Below are 22,966 nucleotides of genomic sequence, written 5' to 3' on the forward strand. Positions count from 1 at the left end.
CTTTATATTATTATTTTTAGATGAAAAAATATTCTTTCTGGGCCAGGGCTAATAAATTCATCTTCTTGTGTCAACTGCACTTGAAAAATTGCATTATGTTCTCTTTATACTCAACAATTTCACAAATGGGACAAAATGAAACACTTAAGATGATCTAATGCTCTAAAATTCTGTCTTTTTTAAGTTCATCACATACTTCAACACAACAGGTTGTTGCTGTTTTTCAGTCCACTTACTGGGGCTTCAAAACCTTTTCTCTCAAAAGAACATTTTATAATCCTTTTCAGGTTTATTAAAATTTAAGGAGATGAATCAACAGAGAGCAAGCTCCGGACTGGGCAGGGGAGAGCCGAGAGAGCTAAGCTGGGGCTCATGGGCAGTAGGGGCTTCTAGGACCCACCAAAAGCCCCAGACACTGGATGCATCAGCCACCCTCAGCGCTGGCACTAGGGTGGCATTCTCCTGCTGTACATGTATTTGTGTAGTTCTACTGACTCCTTCATCAAAAGAATGCAGAGTCACACCTAGCACCCAAAGCTATGGATGTCATGGGAGAGGAGGTGCTAACCTCCAAAGCACCAAAGCTAACTGCTAAGCTAACTGCTAACTGCTAAGCACCAAAGGGAATGGGTGCTCAAGTAAAGAAGAAAGGAATGATATGACCATCGCTGCCAGCCAAAGAAGGCACTGAAGTTAAACTGAACTGCAGCTGGGTAAAATTACGAAAAACAGCACACGTGGAGCAGACAGACAGTGAAACTGTAGGGCCAGGCGCGGTTCCTCCCATCCTGCAGTCTGCGGTGCTCCACGTCAGCAGAGCTCCCTACGGGTGGTCCGACAGCCACAGAGCCCGTGCCTGGGCCACACTGGGAAGGGAGTCCCGAAGGGATGATTCACGTTCCTAACAGAGCAGCCACCAGCCGCCCACTTTTCATGCAGACCAAACACAGAGAAAGAAACGTGGTGGCTCACCCCAAGTTCCCAGGGTGGAAGAGGCATTAGGTTTCAACTGTGAACCACAGTCCACATTTACGAGACTGGTGAGAGGGACAAAAAGCGAAGGCTTGGTGAGGGAAGGAGAAGAACTGACCATTGACATCTAAATAAAACCATCAGTCACACTCTGGGATCAGACCGCGACAGGAGACAGAGCATGTCCAACTGCCTTTTTTACTTAGACTGTATCTTTCCTGGTTCTCCCCACCGTTCACTAGGTGCAGTGAAGCTCTGTCACTAGGTAAGAGTGCAGGTTAATCCCCAGGGAACGTGGTTTACTCCAGCTTTGAGTCAGAAATTCATAGGTTCTTGGGCACTTCTAGTGGCACGTGCTTACGAGGAGCCATGATCATATCACACTTCGGCCATTCCTCAAAAGCCCTCTAGCTATGAAACCAAGAAATCTCAGAAAACACTTTACCAGGAAGGAAATGGCATTGGGATGAAAAGGTGGTAGAAAAGCACTGATGTTCAAACAGGTAGGTCTCATCTGGTGGAAGAGGCAGGAGATAAGGACTGAAGCAAGAGATTATCGACACCACTAAAGAGATGCTGGACCACAGAAAGGTGAGACAGGGAAGCTGAAGGGGTGAGGCAGATCCCAGCCTAGCAAAGGTCCAAGCAGAGAGGTTTGTGGCCCAGGGAGAAATGAGGCATGGGAAACCAGCAGGTCAAGAGACAGTGAAGAGGCCTCTGGAAGGGCTCTAATCACAGACAAGGATAAAACCTCTACAAGATGCTTGCAGCTGCCGAGGAAGGAGGGAGGATTTAGCACACGGTGTTGGAGGTAGACACAGAAGGCTGACTGCCCTGTGCACTTCAGGATTTCTCCAGTGCAGCCTTGGGTTTTATTGGGAAAGACAGGCAGGAGTTAATGCTGCTAAACTGATACTAATGACTAATTAGCATGAGTTAAACAGTTAATTAGAAATTAGCGAAGTAACTGCAGGGGGTCAGAGGCAATGGCAGCACAGTGCCTATGGGAACCACATGAGAGGAGCAGCGGTAATGCCGGTGCCATGGGGCAGCCTCAGCCTTGGCCATCCAGGCAGGAGAAGCAGGAGCGATGCTCCACAGCTCTGCAGGGCTGAAAAGTCACTGTCCCTCAGCCCTTGCCCCTTTTTCCTATTCCGATGAGGTGCACGTGCAAGTTCCATCACTGCTCTTCTCTGCAGATCAGCACCACCTGGCCCAAGAGCCTGCAGGGTCAGTACGCCTGGTCGCTAGGAAGGGATGGAAGGGAAGCAGTGCACAGAAGCTGAGACACCTACAAACTGCATTGCTGAGACATTCAATCCAAAGAGATGAATCTTCAGCCAAGAAACTGTGACTCATGATTTAATTTTTCCAGGACATAAGATTTCAAAGTGATTCATTTGGTCAGAAAAAAAACAGCTCCACCATTTTTCATTCTGAGGTAATGTTCACTTCATACTGGTTTTACCAATTTCCAGTTAGCACAATAAAATCCAATTCCAGGTGATACTCTTACAGCACCCAGACTTCGAAGCTCCCCTTTCTGTCACTGAAGTAACTATTGCTTTTGAAAACGAACCTAATACGCCTAACTCTTTCTTTAAGAAGCTTCTACAGGTTCGATCATCTTCAGCAGTGCAATTAAAGCGAAGCCAGTGTATTTATTTTGTTCACAGAGAAGAAACTGAATGAAACCATATTTATAGTCTTGGAGCAGAGTCAAAGCCCTGCTGAACTATTAGCCAAGTGTGCAGATCATTAATTGCTATAAAAGCCACTTACAATATGCATTTGATATCTGCATTGTTAAAGTGTTCACTCTGGTCAAAGTAAAATGGCTCAGCTGGATTTTCTCATCCTCAGGGTGAGGCTGGAAAGCATCTGATGTGAATTTCAGCAAACTAAATACTTCCCCTCCTTACTGAAATTCCTACGCGTATCAGACAATAAGCCTTAACCTCAAAAAAGAGTTTAGGATCTGGGTAACAAACTTGGAAATTCTCCTTCAGCCTCATATAAAAGCAAAACAAAAGAATAGGGGAAAAGATGGTCTTTAATTTTAAAGGGATTTTTCGTATTAAGCTTTGGTCTAAATGCCCCAGCCCAGAGACGATCTAAATTCATTCCTCATCAGAGAGGAAACTGCACCTCTCTCAAGTAGATATCACTGACAGACACCAAATTAACAAACTGAAGCCTTATATTTTCAACATAAATCTAAAAGATTCAGCTCTTTGCAAAGAAAATATACAGAGAGCAGCTGCCAGAGCCGTAGCCTTAGCAACCACACCTGCTTCATACTCACGTCGGCTTTCATACATGCTCCTGGACTGGGCCCAGATTTTGAATGGATCTGGCTTTTTCTGCCCAGAACTGTCCGGTTGATCCCCAGCCGGCACCTCGGCAGCGGTGTAGTCCGGCAGCACCTGCGTGCTGTGAACGGGGGAAGCGGTGTGCCCGCTGCGGTGGCTGGAGACGCTATGCTGAGAACTGTTTTGGCTGTCTTTCCTTTCAAGTGGTTGCTGTAAGGAAGAAAACGAGTGGAAAGAGAGAGAACAGACGGTTATTGGTCTTTGAGTGGGTGTTTTCCATCAATTTTGCTCCCTTCTTTGATCAGGGTTTCTTCATGCACATAAGTAAATATATAAATCTCACTTTTTCTGCTACCAGTTAATGCTGGGTACAGTTAAATTCCCCAATGACAAATTTTGATAGGCAGACTGACAGAAAGAGATATGCAAAACAAAGTAGTTTATCATAAAAAAAATATGCCATTCTCCTTCTCACCCATAAAACAAATCTAAATCTCATTATAGGTTACTAGTTTCAGTGCACTTATTTTTTTCCTACATTAAGGCAGAAAAATTCAACAACCTTCTACTCGGATAACATTAGGGTCTAACCTGAGCCTGCAATAAAAAGGAAAAACTGCCAGATTTTACTGTGAAAACTTAACCAGTCCCTCTGAAACAGACTGAAGCGCAGCCCTTACTATGCAAGATCCCTTTTCCTCTGTAGCTCTTGCAACCCCCACATCACAAGTGGGTGGACAACAGAGTACCACTTGCATGTTTCTGCTTCCCAGAGCATCCACGGGGATTACAGCAGACCTTCACAAATGTGAAAATGTCTATTTGCAGTTTGATTTCCTTGTTTTAATTGAGCGTATTAAAACAGGAAAAAATATGTCCGCCTAAATTCAAGGCTTATTCAAAAGCAGTATGTCAAGAGCTCTGTCTGCTCAATATTTAGCTAAGCAGGGTACATAATTCTGAACTCAAATTCACAACGGTGTGCTCAAATGAAGCACAAGTCACATTTGCATTGCCAGGATTTGCCAATATACAGCAAAATCCTCCCTCAACAAGAGCTCCCCGAAGAGTACAGCAAATGTTTTTTAATGCTCTTTTGAGATGACCTTCAGGTGGCATCAAGGTTGAGTCCAGTTTCCCACCTGCTCCCGCAGAGGGAACCGGCATGTTCCTGGGGCTCCTGAGGCCCAGAGGGCAGCTGGAAAAATAGCATCCTACAGGTTCTTTGTACAACATCCACAATTTCCTGGCTAAAAGAGGTCAGTCACACGTACCAAGAAACCTCAGACCAAAATTTAGCTTCCTGCTGGCAGGGAATACCCAAACCCACTGCAACACGAGTCTCTGCTTTCAGGGACTTCTCCACAGAAACCCAAGCAGGGGCAGGGAGAAAAGCCAGTGGCAAACACGGAGCAGATCAGCACAGGGGGGTGAAGCGCACACAGGTCTGGGGACCCCCTGCTTTCCACTGAACGTGAAACCCCAGGTGGCCAGTGCTCCATCATAGCAGGGCTGAATTAATTACAGAGGAGAAAGTCACCAGACAGAAGTGCCTTCTTTTTGAGTCTTAACAATAATATCTCCCGGTTTGTTTTTTAAGTTGCACGTATCTTTAGGTTTACACTGAGAAAAAAAACCACCTCCAACAGCCAAAATGACTTTGGCCTCGCAGCCTTACAGTCAAATTGTTGATCCACTACCAGCATTTTTTTAAATGATATCTTGATCGACTAGACTGTGAAATTGCCTTTGTCCTTTAAGCAATTTTGAACAAAGCATACCTGCTGTGATTACTCATCTGCAGACTTTCAAATACAAATATCTGAACCAATTTCAAACATTTTTAGCTTTTCAAGTGGTAAAAGAAGCTAACTCACATGCAGCCCTTCAGTTTTTAAATGAAGCAGTTTTAAAACATCTATGCTGTGGATAATCACTCCTATGTAACTTAAGAATAAAATAAAAAAAAAAAAAACAACAACAAAAACCCCCAAAAAACAAAACCACTTTACAACTCTCAGTCCAGCCATCTGGATTGTTTTGTTTGCTTGGCCAAACTACTAAAATAACTACAAGCATCCTGTGAAACTTCAGGCCAATCTCACTGGAAATAGCTGGTTTACAGAAGTTGGAGTACAGGGACTAAAATGTGAAGCTTTATTCAGCCCTTGGGGAAATGCTGAGAACTCTCTGACTTAAAACTTTCTGATTCAAAAGGAACAAAGTTTGAACTGTAAAAAGTGCTCTCACTTTACAATATGAAATGTCTAAATATTGAACAAACTATGAATTCTATTTCGTATTTGGGTTGCAAATGGAAGTGTCGTCATATTTCAAGCAAATCCACCTCTAATTAAATGAAAGTTGCAATTACAGAGACATTTTGCAAGAAACTGGGGAAAACAACTTCAGAGGGACAGTTGTTTTTCCAAACAGTAATTCCTTCAAAAAGCCTGAAACATCTCTATTTAGGAGTTGAAGAGGGGAACAGAGAAAGGGGAACATAGCCATGGAAATAACGAATATTTGTAATTAAGACAAGACAATATTAATTGACTTTCACTTCACCAGATGAGGCCAAAAAGGTTTGGGGCCCAAGTTCTTCTCACGTGCTGTAGCAGCTTCAGCACATCATCATCAGGACCTGCAGGACCCTGCACTCTGCTGCACTCCTGCAACGGGGAATGGCCAGGTGAAAAAGCTTGTGTCTTGGTGCAAATGTGGAGCTTTCCAAAGAGAGACCACAGGCCAATGAAAGGATGGCTTCTCTACCTCCTGCCTGGTTCCTAGCTTCAGCTCCAATCCTCCTGGGTACAGATCTGACTGACTGGCTCACTCAGCTCACACAGAGGCAGGAAAGCAGCTAAATCAGGGCCAGAGGAGCACAGGTGATAGATCACTGCAGAGCTGACGGTTCGGACCTCACCCTGAGATGTTGGATCATGGTTTTCAGTGCAAAGTTAAGCTGATCAGCTGCGTCGTGTTGACTTCTGATGGTTGACTTCTGCCATGGGGCACTGAACTACCCAACTAAGCAAGAGCATCCCAGCCCTCCAGAGTCTAAGGTCTTCTCCAGAGCTGTTGATAAGCATAAACAGCTTGCCAGAAAGACTCTTGACCACAAGTGGCTAGAAATCAAGACTACAATGACTAACTTAAGTCCATTTAGGCAGACTGCATACTTTAATACAAGCGATGGGAAAAAAACAGTCACCTTGGTACTGTATTACAGCTGGGACAAAATAAATACATGGAAAGCTGGAGCTTCTCGTGCCCTATGCAAGCCCCAGGGTTGAGCTGCATGGCCCGTGCCAGCTCCCATACACCCTTGCTAAAGCTTTGCAGTGCTCATCCTGTAAAACGTAAGATGAAGAAAACATGGCATTGGGAAGGTGGTCTTTTCTAGCTGCCCTCTCCCCCACCAGATGAGGTTAACAGAAACACCAGCATGGCTTGAATTTCTGAGGGCAGCTGTAGGGGCAACTGCTGCCGAAGAGGGGGCAGCAGCAGTCAGGGCTTGGGCATACATCAGCCTTCCAGGATTTCTTCCCCCCTAGCGTGCAATCTCATTTTCAGCCACAGGCATGGCATTTGCCAACCCAAAAGGCAGCTTCTCCCTCGGCAGAGAGGTTGAGTGAGCCCACACTGAGCACTACATTGTCCTCTGACTATGGGGAGGGAAGAAAACAGCAAAGGTGATGTAAGCCAGGGAGCTTGAAGCTGTTGTGTTTCAAAAGGAGACAGGGAAAACGGCTTACAGAAGTCACCAGGTGCCTGGAAAATGCTACAGATGCCCACATAGCAGAAACCAGTTTGTCATTCATGCTAAATGAAAGAGTAATTAGATGTTACTTTGTACAGTGACTGCTAAAACAACCAAGGCCCATGACACAGCTGAGAGGTGGCTGCAGGCAGAGATGGGACATTAATTATTAGCAGCAGTTGTGTATGTCTGTGTCAGGCAGAGAGAAACCCGCTGCAGAAGAGGCAATGGTGGCAGAGAACACATCCTGCGGCATGAACGGACACCAAAGCTTTTTGGCACGGGATTCTGCAGGCAAAAAACTGCAAGAGTTGCTGTGGTTTCCTCCCACAGCATTTCAAGGTGGGGGGGGGAATGATATCTGAATGAAGAGGGATGTATTGTACAAACACTCGTGTTGTGGAAGCAATGTCACCTCCTGACAAAAACTGGACGCTGGCAGAGCCCCAGGTGCTGCCTATCCCACCCAAAATACGTGGCAAGTCTCTTGTCAGGAACAGGCTTTGCATAGGAATCGCATTTTTGGCCACAAATCAGCTATGCTGACAATGCATTTGTTTACACCCAAAAGAAAAAATTACGGTTTTGGAAGAGCTTAGGACTTTCTTCACCCTGCAGTGATCCCATCTTCTGATGATCTAGCTGCAAATTTTGTGCTCTTGAGCATTTTGGAGAAGCTGGTCTTGGCAGCGACAGTAAACCAAGCTGGAAATGGGAATCTTTGCCCCCTTGTGGAGTTTTTTGATGCAAGCACCAAGGACAAAAAAAAGAAAAAAAGGAAAAAAAAAAGTTTGTTTTCGTCCACATTATACCAGGATAATTGCACGGGAAATTGCTATACTAAAGAACTTGCACACTGAAAATATATAACCCCAGATGGTCAATAAAAAATATTATCCATTTTAATCTAAAAAAGAATCAATAGGAAACTGAAAACAAAAGAGCAGCACAGGGAGCTGCTGTGCGCGTGTCCTTGGTGGGAGGGAAGGGGGAAGAAAGAACTCGGAAGTACCCAGTCCCATATTGGCTGCAAACTTCTGTTACTAATCCAGCTCTTTCATCAAGGTTGAAAAACTCTCCTTAAAAATGAGAAGAGGAATAAAGCTTATCAGAAGATACACACAGGCTGAAGAATGCAGCCCAGGAAAACTGAGCTGAAGGCAGAAGAACATTCCCAGACTGTGTCACAGCTCCAGCGCTAACAAACCTCTCCAAGGGGCTGGAACACCTCATCCCAGCTGAGAGGTATCCAACAGCCTGCCATCAGCCTTGTGGGAATAACAGGATTGGGCCAACAGCTAAAAACACAGCTTGTTTGAGAAAGATACAGCTGTTGGCAGTAAGTCAGGAGTGTCCAGGCTTTGGGGAAGAACACAAGGTAACATGAGAGGGTTCATCGCTGTGCTGAGCGAAGCACAAGAGGATGGACACCTGAGCTTGTGTCTTCCCCTATGCAGCAGAAGAAACAAAGAACGAGCACAAATTAAGATCCAGCCAACTGTTCCCAGCCTGGATGTACACTGTCCTCTAACTGCAGCTACTTTATTAATTAAGGAATGATGGAAAACAGTCCCCCTGCTCTGGGTAAAGCAAGCGGGGGAAAGGGGCAGCACACTGGTCCCAAGCCCCACAGCCAGCTGTGCAGTGCTGGGGACAGCCCATGGTGCTCAGCTCAGCTGGCAGCACCCGCATTCACCCGACAGCTGCACGTGCAGCACACCACCCCCGGGAAATGCCGGGGCAGGGTACGGCGAGATGGCACCCAGCCGGGGAGCATGCCAGCGGGGCAGGCCTGGCTCCCCCCTGCCAGGGCATGGCCAAGGGGGCCTGGCTCCCCTCGCCCCGCCGCCAAGCAGCAGCCCTTCAACTGAACCAAAGAAGGAATGTGTTTAGCAATCCACCACTGCTTTTATGGTTTTTGACCATCACCTTGGCCACACAAGCTCTGCTATTGGTGTAAATCCATCCCAGCCAGCCCCAGGACAGTTTCCCCCCTCTGCACACAGGTGCCCCGAGGTGCTCTGCTCCAGGTTTCCACGCTCAACCCGTGCGTGTCACCAATGCACGGGAATGAAGAAGCAGCTGCACCGACTCTGACGCGTCCTGCTCTGCCCCTCCGAGGAACGGTTGGTCATTAACGCTGCCACACAATGCAGCAGTATAAAACACTGCTGCTAATTACCGATGCAAATGATCCGGTGTGCAGGCAGGGGGAATAGGAGGCTCTGCTTTTTGTGAATTCTGGCTTTAGAGGCAACAGCACCGCCTAGGGCCGTCGTAAAAATTATTGGAGGGACCCTAGAACAAGGTGAGAGGGGGTTGGGAGAGGCACATGAGGGAATGGGACTGCTTTCCAAGGCTGACCGGCTCCTCAAAGGAAGCAGGAGGGAGAAATCTGCTGTTGCAGAGCTACACCTGTTTGCAAGCTGGCTCTGTTCACCGAGGCAGGATTATCCCCACATGGATTTAGATGCTGCCCAGATTTTCACGGTGCACCGCTGCTGACCAGAGAAGCGTCTGACACGGCAGGATCCCGCTTCACCTGATGCCGACTGCGTGTGTGGCAAGGCGGGAGCCTCCCCGCTTTGAAAAGACCGAGGCTCATTGATCGGGGCTGGTTTAATGACAGCAGACGGAGTCCGGATCGAGCGCAGCCACTGCTGCTCCGACCGGGCAATAAAGTGCAGGCAGAGAGAAGAAATGTGCCAGCCACGTATGTATTTTACACGCTGGCTTCTGGTTTACCAAAGGCTGAAACAATCTCCGCGTATGACAGAGACGAGTGCGCAGGGTCTGACGTGCCTGTGATTTGCGAGGGAGCACACCTCGCGCTTCTGCCTCTCAACATTAACGCGAGCTGACAATGGTAGAGGCCTGGGCTCACATGACTTTAATCAGCGCTGCCCTAAGCCATCAGAATCACATTAATTATTTCAGGGCTTTCTTTTTGGATGAACAGAGAACTCGTATTAAAAGCAGGAGCCTGCTGCTCAGCCCCTTCGTAAACCTCTTGCCCAGGTTTGCGGCGAGGTGGGCTGCGCCCAGCTGCTGCTCCTGGCACCCATCGGGGACTGCCCCTGAAGTTTCGCACTGTCTTACAACACGGCAAAGACCTCACTCGCTCTGCATCCCCAAAGCTGTTGGGTGAGAACTCCTTTTTTTCCCCCTCCCTCTCCACAGATAACTGGAAACTTTCAGGCTTTAAGTATTCCCTTTTCTTTAAAAATGTAAAAGGTTTCTTTTTGTTGCATATTAATAGCACATTAATTTCTTCCACAACATCATGCATGGAGCTTTAACGACACTTTAGATCACAGCTTCCATGCTATTAGGTAACATGTCATCCAGGTAACAGCTTTACATGGAAATAGGATCAGAAGGGACAAGAAAATACTGCTCTGTTGGTTTGGGTTTGTTGTTGGCTTTTTAAAATAAGGAATCTCACACCTGCAGCACAATCCTGCTCAGTATGAAAATGCCTCCAGAGCAAGCGCTCGGACAGCTACCTGTATTCCCTGGGAACCCTAATCACGCTCCGTTCATGCTTTGTCTCTCTCAACAAGGTGCATGCTTTCCCGTTCTGTTAATAATTCAGCCGAGGTACTCGAGAAAACTCGGGGAGTTAATGGAAAAGGTTGGTGCCTGTGAGCACCCGACAGGAATTGCTATCTGGCAAGAAGGTGGAGCCTCCCATCTTTCCAAAAGGAAACAATAGCTTTTTTTTTTTCGGTAAGTTAAATGACAGAGAAGCTCATCTGCCAGGGAAGAGGACCTGTAAACCTGATGCTTTATTTGCAAACAAGTCCCCCTTCTGTACTGCATTCCTCTCTCATCTCCCCATGCAGCGGGAGCCGTGCAAGGTAATCATGGTTGCAACAGAAAGACAACTTAACCAATCGAGACCCACAAAGAAAACAAGACGAACTCATGCCTTTCTCCTTCAAAGCAGACAAACAGACAAAAATAGTAGCTGAAAAGTGCTTACCGACTTTGGGCTCTTCTTTGGGACCGGCAGTCCTGAAAAATGGCAACAAGGGAAAAATAAGCATTAGCATCTAAACGTTACCTTCCCTTCAAGAAAAATCCCTAGGTGTATCATCCGAACATAGCCATCTGCAGAGTTATGTCAGCTTTCGCTCTCGCATCGGAGTTACCAGTCTGTTCATATCGAATCAAAGCACAGGGAAGAGGGAGAGCGAGCGAGAGACGGGAGCGGGGAAGAGGGAGCGGGGGGAGAGCTCTATCTGCATTAGCTATGCTGACTTGTGCTGCAGCAGCCGGGAGGCTGGGAGAGAAACCCACAGCCCTCAGCGGCCGCCGAAACCCAGTGCTTGGGCAGAATCTCAAATGCTCCCCTGGATTACGGGAGACTTAGCTTACAATTAAGCCCAGGCTATTTCCTTTTGACGCGATCGGCTCGGCGATTTTATCGGACCAATCGCGGCGGCGCAGGGGAAACAGGTTGATTTTTTAAAAAGTATTTCTTTAGAAATCGATTTGTGAAAAGAAATTGCGCGTTGGCTGGAGCCGGGAGGCACAGGCTGGGAAAAGGAAAACAAAAGCATGAAGAAGAATAAGCTTTTATTCCTAAAATCGTTCATGTTACTGACAAAACACGTGTTTTCCTTCCTGTCCATCCTAAGTATAAATCTTTGAAGCCAGAGATTTTATCGGTTAGCTACAATTTCAGAGAGCTGAGGCTTGAAAACAGCACTGCAAATGTCCTGACCTTTGGGGGGATGGCTAGGGAGCTCGGAGGAGCGGGGCTTACACAGGTTGCAATCGATGCAAAGGAAGAAACAACCGGGAGGGCATGAGAGAAGGTTTTTTCAAGGACAATTTTACATTTTGGAGCAGCCTCTTACTTGCTTTGTGATGAGCAAGAGAACTCAAGTGGGATTTCTATTGACAACTTCTGCATACAGCCCGATTCCTAGCAGCAAAGGAGCCACTTGTCCGGGGGATTTACCTACAACGCAGGAAAAGCTCTTTCCTGGGCATTTTGTGAATGACCTTCCCTTCCCTCCACCGCTGGAGGAGAGGGAACTCCCCATATTTTGCTCTGTGTGACACTCCAGAAAACAAACATAAACCAAAACACAGATTACACTCCACATTAAGTGCTCAGTAATTCAGATGTTTGAAATCTGCTTTTGTCTTTAGGATGTGATTTATGTGGCACTTATGCCGCATTACGTGTTCTACTTTATGCATTTTGTGTGTGCTAAAAACCCATGCCCTCGTCTAACTTTTACGCAGAGAATAAAATAAGTGATGCAAGTGAATTACAAATCTGTCTAGGAAGAAGCTCATTTTAAGGTAATTTGGGAGATGTTAGTTCTGAATAGGGAAAATCCATGATTAAAAATGATAAACAGAGCTCACTTTGCTGCCGGCTCACAGACTGGGATGCAAACTGTAATGAGTATTTCAAATGAAATTTTTTCGTCTTTTGAGGAGTATCTGTGCTCTGCACATTACTGATGCTTTCCCAGCCGATAGCTGATACCCCTCCAGGCGCTGATTGATCGAGGGACAATGAAACATCAAAACTGTTTGAACTAAACAACCAAAACCGCAGCTTCATTTCTGCTGACGGTGACTGTGTTTGTATAATACACTTTAAGAGGAAAGCACTAATAATATTCATCGCAAGTCACATTTTTAACAGGCATCATTTATCACAGAGATATACGCACAGATAGAGATCCTCCCTCCCTCTCTCTCCTCCCCTTCCACATGCATGCACACACGTTTACTCTCCCTTTCCAAGAGATGCTCTTTCCTATTAAATCAATAGGTAGCACAGATCGCCATGCACGCACGCACCCTTAACAGACCAACATGAGCCAGAGAAGGTATTACAGCAATTAAATGCTCCCTGCAAAAAATTAAGCGAGAAGCAGCTGGGCTGCTGGTTCAAATTGTACCAGAACTCAGTTTATTGCATCACAAGCATTAAATGTTACAATTTACTAAGTATAAACTACTGAACAAACCTTTCCTTCAAAGTTTGACATTAATTTTAGCTGTTCCAATCCAAAAGAGATGGAAAATGGTTGAAAAATAATGGGAAGCACATCAAGGCCATTGTTCGGCAGGTCCTTCAGAGGCCGATGAATCTTACAGTGTCACTGCTCTGTGCCAGACTTTGCTGCAGAACAAGCAGTAATTGACTTTTTACCAAAATAAGTGACTGCAGAACACGTTAACAAATGTTGGTAGTTTTTCATGGGACAAGCTTACAGTCAGGGGAATAACGTGCCTGTACATGTTCCTGCAAAAATGTTATTTATTCATGTAATTAGGGTCTCATTTTAAAACTCCTGACGCAGTAGGCTAAATGAGCAAATGATAGGTATAATACATAGTTGTCATGCTCAGATGATGGAATGGATATAGTATTTAACAGCAATGAACACAAAGTGCTTGAACAACCCCTAAATCCTGGGAGCAACACTAGCAACAAAATGCCGAGCTTTTCCAAAAAGCTTCTAGCAAAAATAATCGCCCAAGCCTATGAATTTGGGATGGTGCCAACTATGAATTACAACATTCACCTTTTGATTACATTAATGTGCCCCATCACTGCCCAGGTCACTGCCCAGGTCACTGCCCATGCCGTGCCTTGCTTGGTATGCTCATCCTCCTGGCTGCCCCGGCCCCTCCTGAAGCCTCACGGCAGGTTTTTCAGAAGTAAATGGGCCAGGCAGGGACTTAACACCCAGTTTCCATCTCTTTGGCATTGTCCAAGTTTTTAGTGGTCACAGTAATGGCATTCACATCCCAGGCTAAGAGAATCCAAAAGGCTTCTCTGCTGCTCTGCCCTCAAATCTGATAACAGAACAGTAATAGTTTATATCAACACTGTTTGCAACATAATTCCTCTGTGATTTAATGCCTATGGACATCTCTCATTAGTATTTGAAATGCATCTTCTAATTTTGTGGGTTTGGGGAGGTGCAGATTAGAGAAGGTGGAAGAGTCAAGCAACCCAACAGGGCTGTTGTCATCACAGAGTTAACAGTGTTTTAAAACAAATGAGCACATCTGGTAAACAATGTCAGTATGACCTAAAACCCCTTGAATGGGCTCATTGTAGCTACTTACTAAATGTGCCTGGAATTAAATTAATTAGAAAACAAAAATTACTCGCCTCTAAATAACAATATAATAAAGCAACTGCTTAATGAAAAATATCAGTGATCAGTGAGCAATCCACAAGCACAAAAAAAGGGATTGTAATCAAACTAAATTCACAGACTCGTCGGCAAGGCAAGAAAGGCTTTCATACAAGGTTAGTCAAAAATGAGTCAGATGCAGGGATCTAAATTAAACTAATTATCACAGAGATTATTACATTTATCTTAACAAAAACCTCTCTCTTTTCTCCCCGGTACTCCCTAAAGCTCTATGTACAGCTGGCTGCATCCATCTGCTCAACTACATTTTGTAACATAGGGGAAAAAATGCAAATCATTAAGCCAGTTTTGTACCATGACTTCAGCACTCTTACCGCCATCACCCACCAGGAGCAGTACTCCGTTGTGTGACTCTATAGTACGTTGCGAGCAATGTGGTCCACGAAGTACAGCCACAACCCAGCTTATTTCATATTATTTGGCACGTGTTAATCTTGCAATCTTGTGTGGTAAAACTGTTGGAGCTGGGGAGCTGTGAGTTCCCTAACCCTAACTAGCATGAGTTCATGGAAGAACCCACTGGACCCTGCGTGCTGCTGTTTCTAACATGCAGTAGGTCCTCAATTTTTACGGGAACATTTTCTCAAATCTTTTGTCTTTATGCAACCAAAATAACATGAGGAGACCATAACACATGGTAAATTCCATTTTACTGAGCACATACAGAATGCAACATGTGTCTGCAAATCCATACCATAGCCTGGACCCGATTCTGGTGGGAGCCCAGAAGGCCACACATTGCTCAAAGATGACTTAGATGGACACAAGATGCCCTGTTCCACAGCCCTACGTTTTAGAGACAGTGGATCAAAATGATCAGAAGTTCAGTCTTAAGGAAGACCTATCTTAAGGCACCACGGGAGTCATCCAGTCAACCCATCTGAACAGCTTGGTTATGTGAAGGCCAGCTGGCATGAACACTTCTCCCTCCAGCACAAGAAAAGAAAAAAAAAAAAAAAAAGTATGTATTTCAATGGGATTTCAACTGAAGTTGGAACAATTCAGTACCAGTTTGCACAATCTACCATAGGACAAAGGCACTTGAAATTGCTAAAAGCCAGCCTAGAAGCCAGACTAACATCTTACTTATTGCTGACGATGTTTGTGGCTACTGCTCAACATTTTTCAAGTTTGGGGTGTTTTTGCACATGAAGGAGAAGAACAACTGTGTCTGGATCTTCACTTCTCAGGACTGCTTAACACTTCCAGTCTGGACACCTTGTAGGCCATCCATAACCAACAGCAAAAAAAAGCCATAGGTGAGCCTGGGTGAAAAGGTCATCTATTTGGTTTTGCCATAATGTCATCTGCAGCCTAGAATGCACAAGAGCTGAAAACTAGCAGGAGATGAATAAAAACACAAGAAAAGAAACATTTCAGACTGTGTCACAAGGTTAACATTTACAGAGAAAATGTTCCTGCCTGGAAAAAAAAACCCCAAACCTCAAGCTTTCTAAATAACAGCTGCTTAAACTACACTGAATAAAAACCAAAGGCTGCATCAAAGAAAACAGACACTTCAAAAGATGAGGGGTAAAGTACTGGAGTCGGGGGGTACAGAACCATACACCTGGCACTGCACATTAATGGCTGCTTTCTGCCTGCAAAACAAGGAACTTTAAATAATTAACGCTAATGGCCATTACTGCTGCCGGGGGGGTGGGGGGGGGTGGGGGTGGGGGTGCAGGGGACAGGAGGCTGGTGGTGACAAAGCAATCCCCTTGATTCTGTATAATCCATTGTCAAAGAATTTCTGATACTACTTAAAAAAGTAGATGGAACTTGATCTTTTCCAGACTGGAGAAAGAACAAGAAAACATACCAGAATAATTTGCAGCAAGAGAGGCAAGCTTATACAGGCATAAGGCGCACCATCAAGAAAGAAACCCCTACCTTGTCCCTGTCCAACTTTTGTGCTCATCATCATGAGTTGCATAACAAGAGTGTCACTGCACTAGCAAAAAAATTAGCTATGCAATACAAGCTTTAAGTGCGAGAATAATTTACGCTGCAGGAATAATGCCTTGCCAAAAATCAAATTTGGTAACTAACTAATACAGTGAAAAATGTCATGTTTCTGATGCTTATATACAATGCTAATGCTAAGAAAGCGATGTTTTCAAGAGACCATCTCAGGCATTATTAACTCACTGGCAAAAAAAAATAATGAGGCATAGTATGTTATTGCCATTAACAAGAATTTCAGTTCTAGATTCTCTAAAGATGTTAAATTGCATTAGTCTCAACTACTCATTTTTGGTCAGGATGCTAAACAATTCTTCATAACTGAAGTCTCAGTCGTATTTTCAGCATCTCAAACCAGAATTTATCTTAGAAGCGGTAAAGAAGACATAGGCTAATAAAATGCTATTTAATTACTAGTCAAATATAAATTTAACTATGTAGTAAGATACACATGGTAATGCCAAGACAGTAAGATAATGAAGAGATTGAGAATTAGTGTGACAATTACCCATCTAACTTATGGTTATAAGCATGTCAGCAATTCTTATATTTGTATTTTGAAGCTCATTAAATTAGTTTTTCCTAATGCTCAGGCTGTTGGAGTCATATGCTTAGATGAAAATCTCTGTTAATATTTAAATAAATATGTACACAGACAATACATTTCTGAAACCTCATGAATTCGAGAAGGCAAATACCAGAACTGCAAAGTAATAGGAAACCTCTATGTTCTTTTTACATAGATATATGTGTGTGCACACATGTATTATTTTTTCACACACATAAGCATACATGTGTGGATATGCATGAAGTTACTCTACCCTTTTCCACAAGCCCACAAAATCCATGATTTGCAAGGTTTCTAGAGCACATCTCACCATTTTTTGGGCATGCTGCAATTTCGAAGACGTTGAGTCCCACCCCCCTTCATGGCCATGTGGGTACCGAAGGGCAACAGCACCTCCAGGCCAACTTCAGGGGCCACTCCAGGCTCAGCGCGGAGGACAGTGGTAGAAGAGAAACCGCATTTTGCTATTGTCACACCTGTATTTGTCCTGCTCTGTGAGGGTGGTTGTCTTCAGACTTAGCACAGCACTGTTAAAAGGTGTAAATCCCCATCCTCAGATCTGCGTGGCTTATGGCAGATTCTTATATTTCATCTTTGGAGAGCTGCCTGCACAAAGTGGATGCCTACAAATAGGGCCCTCTTGGCACTAGTTTAATGCTGCTATTAATAAATAACATCCCTTAATAATAAGTTAATATTTATGTAATACTTAGCCAGATTCAGACCTGGGGGTTGCACATGCACACATGGCACACGAAGACAGAAAATTATTACTAGAGAACAATGGTTTTGCACATGTTTTCACAAAATATAACTGTATTAGATTGAAAATACAGGGGTTTTTTATTAAAATAAATTAGTAACTCAACACACTTCAAAGTATGTGATTGTACATCTCAGAAACCAACCCTTAAGGATAAGGATGGAGTCAAAACCTCTGGGATAGATATTCACCTGCCACATCCCTACCAACATCACCTTCACGTGCCCCCACCGCAGGACCCTGACCTGCCCCCGCATCCGGTCAGCTCTGTTATCCCCCTGATGCTCAGCCTCCTCTGCCAAACCTGGCTGGTCTACGAGCCCCTGCCAGCCTCTCCAGTCCAACTCACGGTACTTTGCAGGTCTTCTGGCACAAAAGACACAGCTTTAACAGGGTCCTAAAGCTAGTGTTGTCCTAATCACTATCACAAGGACAGAAATAAGTCCATCCGACCAAGAAAAAGTAAATACGAATAAACATAAAATCCCAATGCAGAATGGGGAAAAAAATTAATTCAGAATAGAAGCACGTAGAGATGCGGGGATAGATATTTAAAACCAACCTGTCTCAGAACAAAACCACTGACTAGTCCATTACAGAGCCATCCTTCTTCCTCAGTTTTGCCTACCTGCTATTGCTTTTAATGACTCTCCAAATGTTTAATTATTGATAAACAAAGACCTTTCTTGGAATTTTGATACCTCAGTAATTCTGTTATGGGTGGTTATTATAATGCCAAATCAGGGCAGCAGCCACCGCACCTACCTGCAACGTGGCTGATAAAACCTCATTATCTACAAGTACATGCCCACCAAAATGCTGCACAGTCAGTATGGAAGGGTAGGAGGAAAAACTGGGCAGAATAAACCCCCCCTTGCTGCACTGCTCCAAGTTTGCTCTGTTTCCCTCTGTGCAAATCCCGATGAAGATGTGGAAGGCACATCTCTAGCTACATCTGCCTTATCTAATGCATGCTATTAGGTTCTGCTGTGCCACCTTGTGTTACATCACATCACATTTGATAGAAAACAACATTGTGTGGGTTTGTGTTGCTCTACTTACACCACTTCAGCATTTAATACCAAAACCAAATCAAAACATAAGAGGGGAAAAAAGCGCCAACTTTGAAAACCTCAAGCTAGGGAGAAATAAAAGCCTTTAGGAAGAATTTCAGAGCTCTCACCTTTCATCTGCTAAGCAATCTCCTGTTTTGTTCTCAGCTGAGAGCCTACTGCTTTCTGCAAGATAACGTGGTTCATACAATAAAACATCCTGATGGGAAGATTTCAGACATTTTTTTTTCTTCCAGCATTCAGCAAATGCTTTGGTTTTCTTACTGATTTTAAAGCAGATCTAGATTCCCTGCCACAGAAAGGCAGTCATGCGCATAATGTGCACACCACCACTAGCGTGCTGTCAGCATGCAAGATTACGCAAAACTGACATTATTTCGTTCTTCCAAATACGTTAATTGCTCACCTCCTTAATAATTGAAGTACAGGTTTCCTCGTGGCCATAAAGCATGCTTCTTGAAATATCGCAAAACTTCAGGAAATTATGTCAGCCCTTGAAATTAATGCAAAATATGTAACAAAATGCCAAGCAATGAATCAGCAGCTGTTCTATCCTATTTCACCTTTCCAAGCGACTCTGGAGCTCAGATGACACACATATCTGGGGAAAACAAGCTATAGCATAGATAGGCCACACTGCCACAGAAATGCAGGGCAACTGATGTAAAACTCATGCTGACCCAAAAAGCAGATTTCACAGGCACCTCTTCATTTGCTTACTCATTTCTAGAAGAGAATCAGTGCAAATGGAGTTAATGAAGGGTAGCTGAGGGGAAAACACTTGTGCCTCAAATGACTAACAGATTAGTGTCAGCACTTTGCATGTATCACACCAGCAAGAGCTGGAATTCTGCAGGCAATTAGAATGTCCACATACCAGCGGTGCTGATTCGCCTGTACCATCGAACTGTAATATTCTAAAGCTGTTGGTTTTGGAATCAGGTGCTCATATGACATTGTGCTTTGTTTGGGAGTTTCTTAGCCTCCAAGGGTTTAGGAAAGGCAATTGGATATGAATACTAGAGGCTTGAAATAAAAAGACAGAAAGAACTCTGACGTGGTCTTTTTGTATCTGGAATTTTGAGAACTTAATGTAGGATCTTTAAGCGCTTGAGCTTTTTCAGGCTGATACTTGAATTTGTTGCTATTTCATCTGGATGCCTTGCATTGAGAAACTCTGGCACGACCTGGTAATGCTAATTAATTAGTTCTCGCAAATGCACTATTTGTATGAACATTAGTAACGCGCATCAAACTATTTGTTGTCTGAACAAGCTACTGACAATTACCCTTTGTGGCTGCAGGCATTTGTAGGCATCCGAAACCTTGGTGAAACCCTGCTGCCTCCTGGAGTCTAATGGGAGCCTTGCCATGGACTTCAGCAGCACCAAAATTTCCCCCTTCATGCTTTTGGTAAGCAGAGTTATCCCAAACCTTGTAAATTCAGATCATCAAAAACAAACGGCTAATGTCACTAAGATTAACACCTGTAAAGCACTTTGAAGCAGAAAAACACTGAGTAATCCCAAAATATTACATTATTTACAAGACGACCTGATTTTAAATGTTAAATTCAGCTTATTTTTATCACAAAGAGAAAACAAGCTCTTGCTAGCTTGCTTTACAAAACCAATTACCAGTGATCAGTGTATGGTGCTGCATAACAATACAGAGTGTTGCCCCAAAAAGGCGTATCTAACACTCTGGAGCTGTTTGGAGGAAAATTAACTTGCACAGTGAGTGAAAAAACATGCACATAAGCAATTCTAATAAGGGGTATGAACTTCAAACCTCTTATTAAAAATATCACAATGTGTAACATTTCCTTTATTTCATCTTTTCCTGACTTCAACTGCTTTTTGTATCAGCTCCTTGATATACTAGTCCCTAATCAGAATAAGGCTGTAAGAGAATAGTAAATGTGACATCAAACTTGCTTTAAAGTCTCATCAGCCTTTTTTGGCCTTGTTAGAATAGAATCCCACTCAACAGAAAGAAAAGAATTAATAGAGTGACTCGGTGGTTTGGAAACAAAGGATGCAGCGACTCCCAACTAAAGGTTCCCCTAGACCTGCTCCTTCCCTGCACCTAAAGCCCTAAGTTTTAGCAATGTGTTTTTACTAGGATTGTCTGTTTTCAGAAAATGGAAAAGTAACATGCAAAGCATCTTAAAAACATTTCATTTCTAATGCAGTTTGTAGACCAACTTACAAACTTTACTAATCTTATTCCCTTCTTCCCAGGCAAGTCTCTTTAAAGGAAATAGTAAAAAATAAACAAGAGGAAACAATTAAAAGACAGGTTTTTAAATGCCAAATGAGAGTCACAATTTAATCAGGAAATCCATAATTCTGGAATTATAAAGTAATAGACTTGGAATACAAAGGAATGAACTTGAAAAATAAATCTTGGCATTACATGTGGACATATATTTCTTTAAGCATACTATGAGTCTGATTTTTAAAGTACAATTTATTATCTAAAAATATACTATAATAGTAGATATTATATATGTACTATTATATTATATAGTATACATATATTAATCACTATTGGGGGTGCCTATGAGCTATCAAAAATACCCCCCACCCGTTACTTCTGGATGGACAGCTCCAAATAACCTGTACTGAGTGACACATCCATTGCTGAGAGATGCAACAAACAGGTTTGATGCAGATACCCGAGTAGAAGGTACTGGGAGCTTCGGCAGCTAGTGGTGGTTGAAGAAGGTAAGGCAAGGAAAAAAGAGGTGACTTGAAATGGGGTTTTTAAAAAATGTAGAGGTCAGTTGAGCACACCAGATGGCAGAGAGGATCTGGATCTGCTCCTGCTCCGGCCGAGGGAAGATGCTGCCACAATGCGCTGGGCTGGGGAGTAGAGCAAGAAAACCAGCCGTAAAGGTGGCGTGCACAATGACTGGCACTGTCAGCTCTGTGCTCTGAGGTGGGGCTCAGGGGGGCTCCTATGAATCCAAACACAGGACAAAGACCTCAGTATAAACCTCTGCTCCTTCTGTATTAGGAACCGAAAATGCTGCTGAAAATGGTGAACTTTTCTTCCCTTTCGAGAAGCTTTGGCACAGGCAAACGCGCTCTGTGGTAACGGTCAGATGATTCCCAGGTTGTGATTTTTGTCCTAAATGCAGTTTGGACTCACTTTTTCTCCAATTCAGCAGCTGCTAAGACAGTTTGAAATTTTCTGGCAGCTAGATGCTTAAGTGGCATGACTTTCAACTTGCTCTTCGCTGAAAGCCTAAAGGGCAAACAGAAGTGAGTGTCTTGTTCAAAAGAGTTCAAGTCTGCACTGAATAGCTGATTGCAGCTCTAATTACCATGGTTTTACATCATTAGGGATAGCAACTGAAAAGGAACTCTAATTCCAACACTGTGAGATATTGCCCTTTTTTTTTTTTTTTTTTTTTTGGCTCTTACCACTAAATGATCCATTTCCAACACTTCTGGTAAGGACAGGAAGGGAAAATTTCATTTCCATGGGGAACAGGATTTTGATAAACAAGTAGAAAGTATTTTTGCTTATAACGTTCAGACTAATAGGTGTTTGTGGTGGGACAGACACCTAGGCGGGAGCAGTGAGGACACATCCTCTGAAACCTGCAGTGGTAATGGATTTCACTCAGCTCAGATATTTAATGCTCAATGCCACTGCTCATTTATGCCTGAGCATTGTATTTTGACACTTTAGATCTCAAAGAGCAGTCTGATTTCAATTATACTGTTAGAATGTGCTTACAATTATAAGTTGTCACATTTTTTGTAAAGTTTTCCTACTGTGCCTACAGGATCTTGTACCTTGGCTGGGGGGACGAGCCTGAAGCTGCAGTAAGCAGCATAAAGAAAAAGACACGTATCTTTATATTACTATGTGATGTTTCAATGGATGGGCACAAGGTAAACAGAGAGAGAAAAAAAAATGTCTTTCCATTTTAGGCTACAGAAATCACCTTCAAGTCCAGAGTAGTTGACTTCAGCACGCACTTGCAGCACAAGAAGGAATTAACTCCTCTCCATGGGAAGTGTTGGAGTCCAGAGAAGTGTTAATTACCTTCACATGCCAAAAGCACCCCTGAAACAGCAAGGGAAGGTCCATCTAGCTAAGGAGACTTGGTAGGTTTATTGCTTTAGAGCTTTGTATTTTTGTTCCATTGCTGCAAATCTTTGTTGCAGTTCTATGTATCACAAGGACCTTCTTTAGACCACTGAGTCAGGGAAGAAAGGAGCAGTACTGGCACAGACCGCCCCCCATTCCCACCCCCCTCACTGCTCCCCACTAACATCCTCATTCAACTGAACCATGAACAAGGGATTTACTATAGACTTTGCTTTTACAT

General features: G+C 43.8%; 1 protein-coding gene across 23 annotated transcripts in view; it reads right to left on the reverse strand.

The window, feature by feature from the left end:
* Positions 1-22,966, reverse strand: part of MAGI1 (membrane associated guanylate kinase, WW and PDZ domain containing 1) — a 355,846-nt gene that overhangs the window by 27,964 nt on the left and 304,916 nt on the right. For all 23 annotated transcript variants that reach the window (XM_037382565.1, XM_037382557.1, XM_037382555.1 and 20 more), the window contains 2 exons: positions 11,033-11,064; positions 3,278-3,494 (listed from right to left, as the gene is read on the reverse strand). In XM_037382565.1, coding sequence (XP_037238462.1) covers positions 3,278-3,494; positions 11,033-11,064 — 249 coding nt within the window. The remainder of the gene's footprint in view (positions 1-3,277; positions 3,495-11,032; positions 11,065-22,966) is intronic.

This window comes from Falco rusticolus, chromosome 4 (genome assembly GCF_015220075.1).
Source record: "Falco rusticolus isolate bFalRus1 chromosome 4, bFalRus1.pri, whole genome shotgun sequence".
Classification (NCBI taxonomy): domain Eukaryota; kingdom Metazoa; phylum Chordata; class Aves; order Falconiformes; family Falconidae; genus Falco; species Falco rusticolus.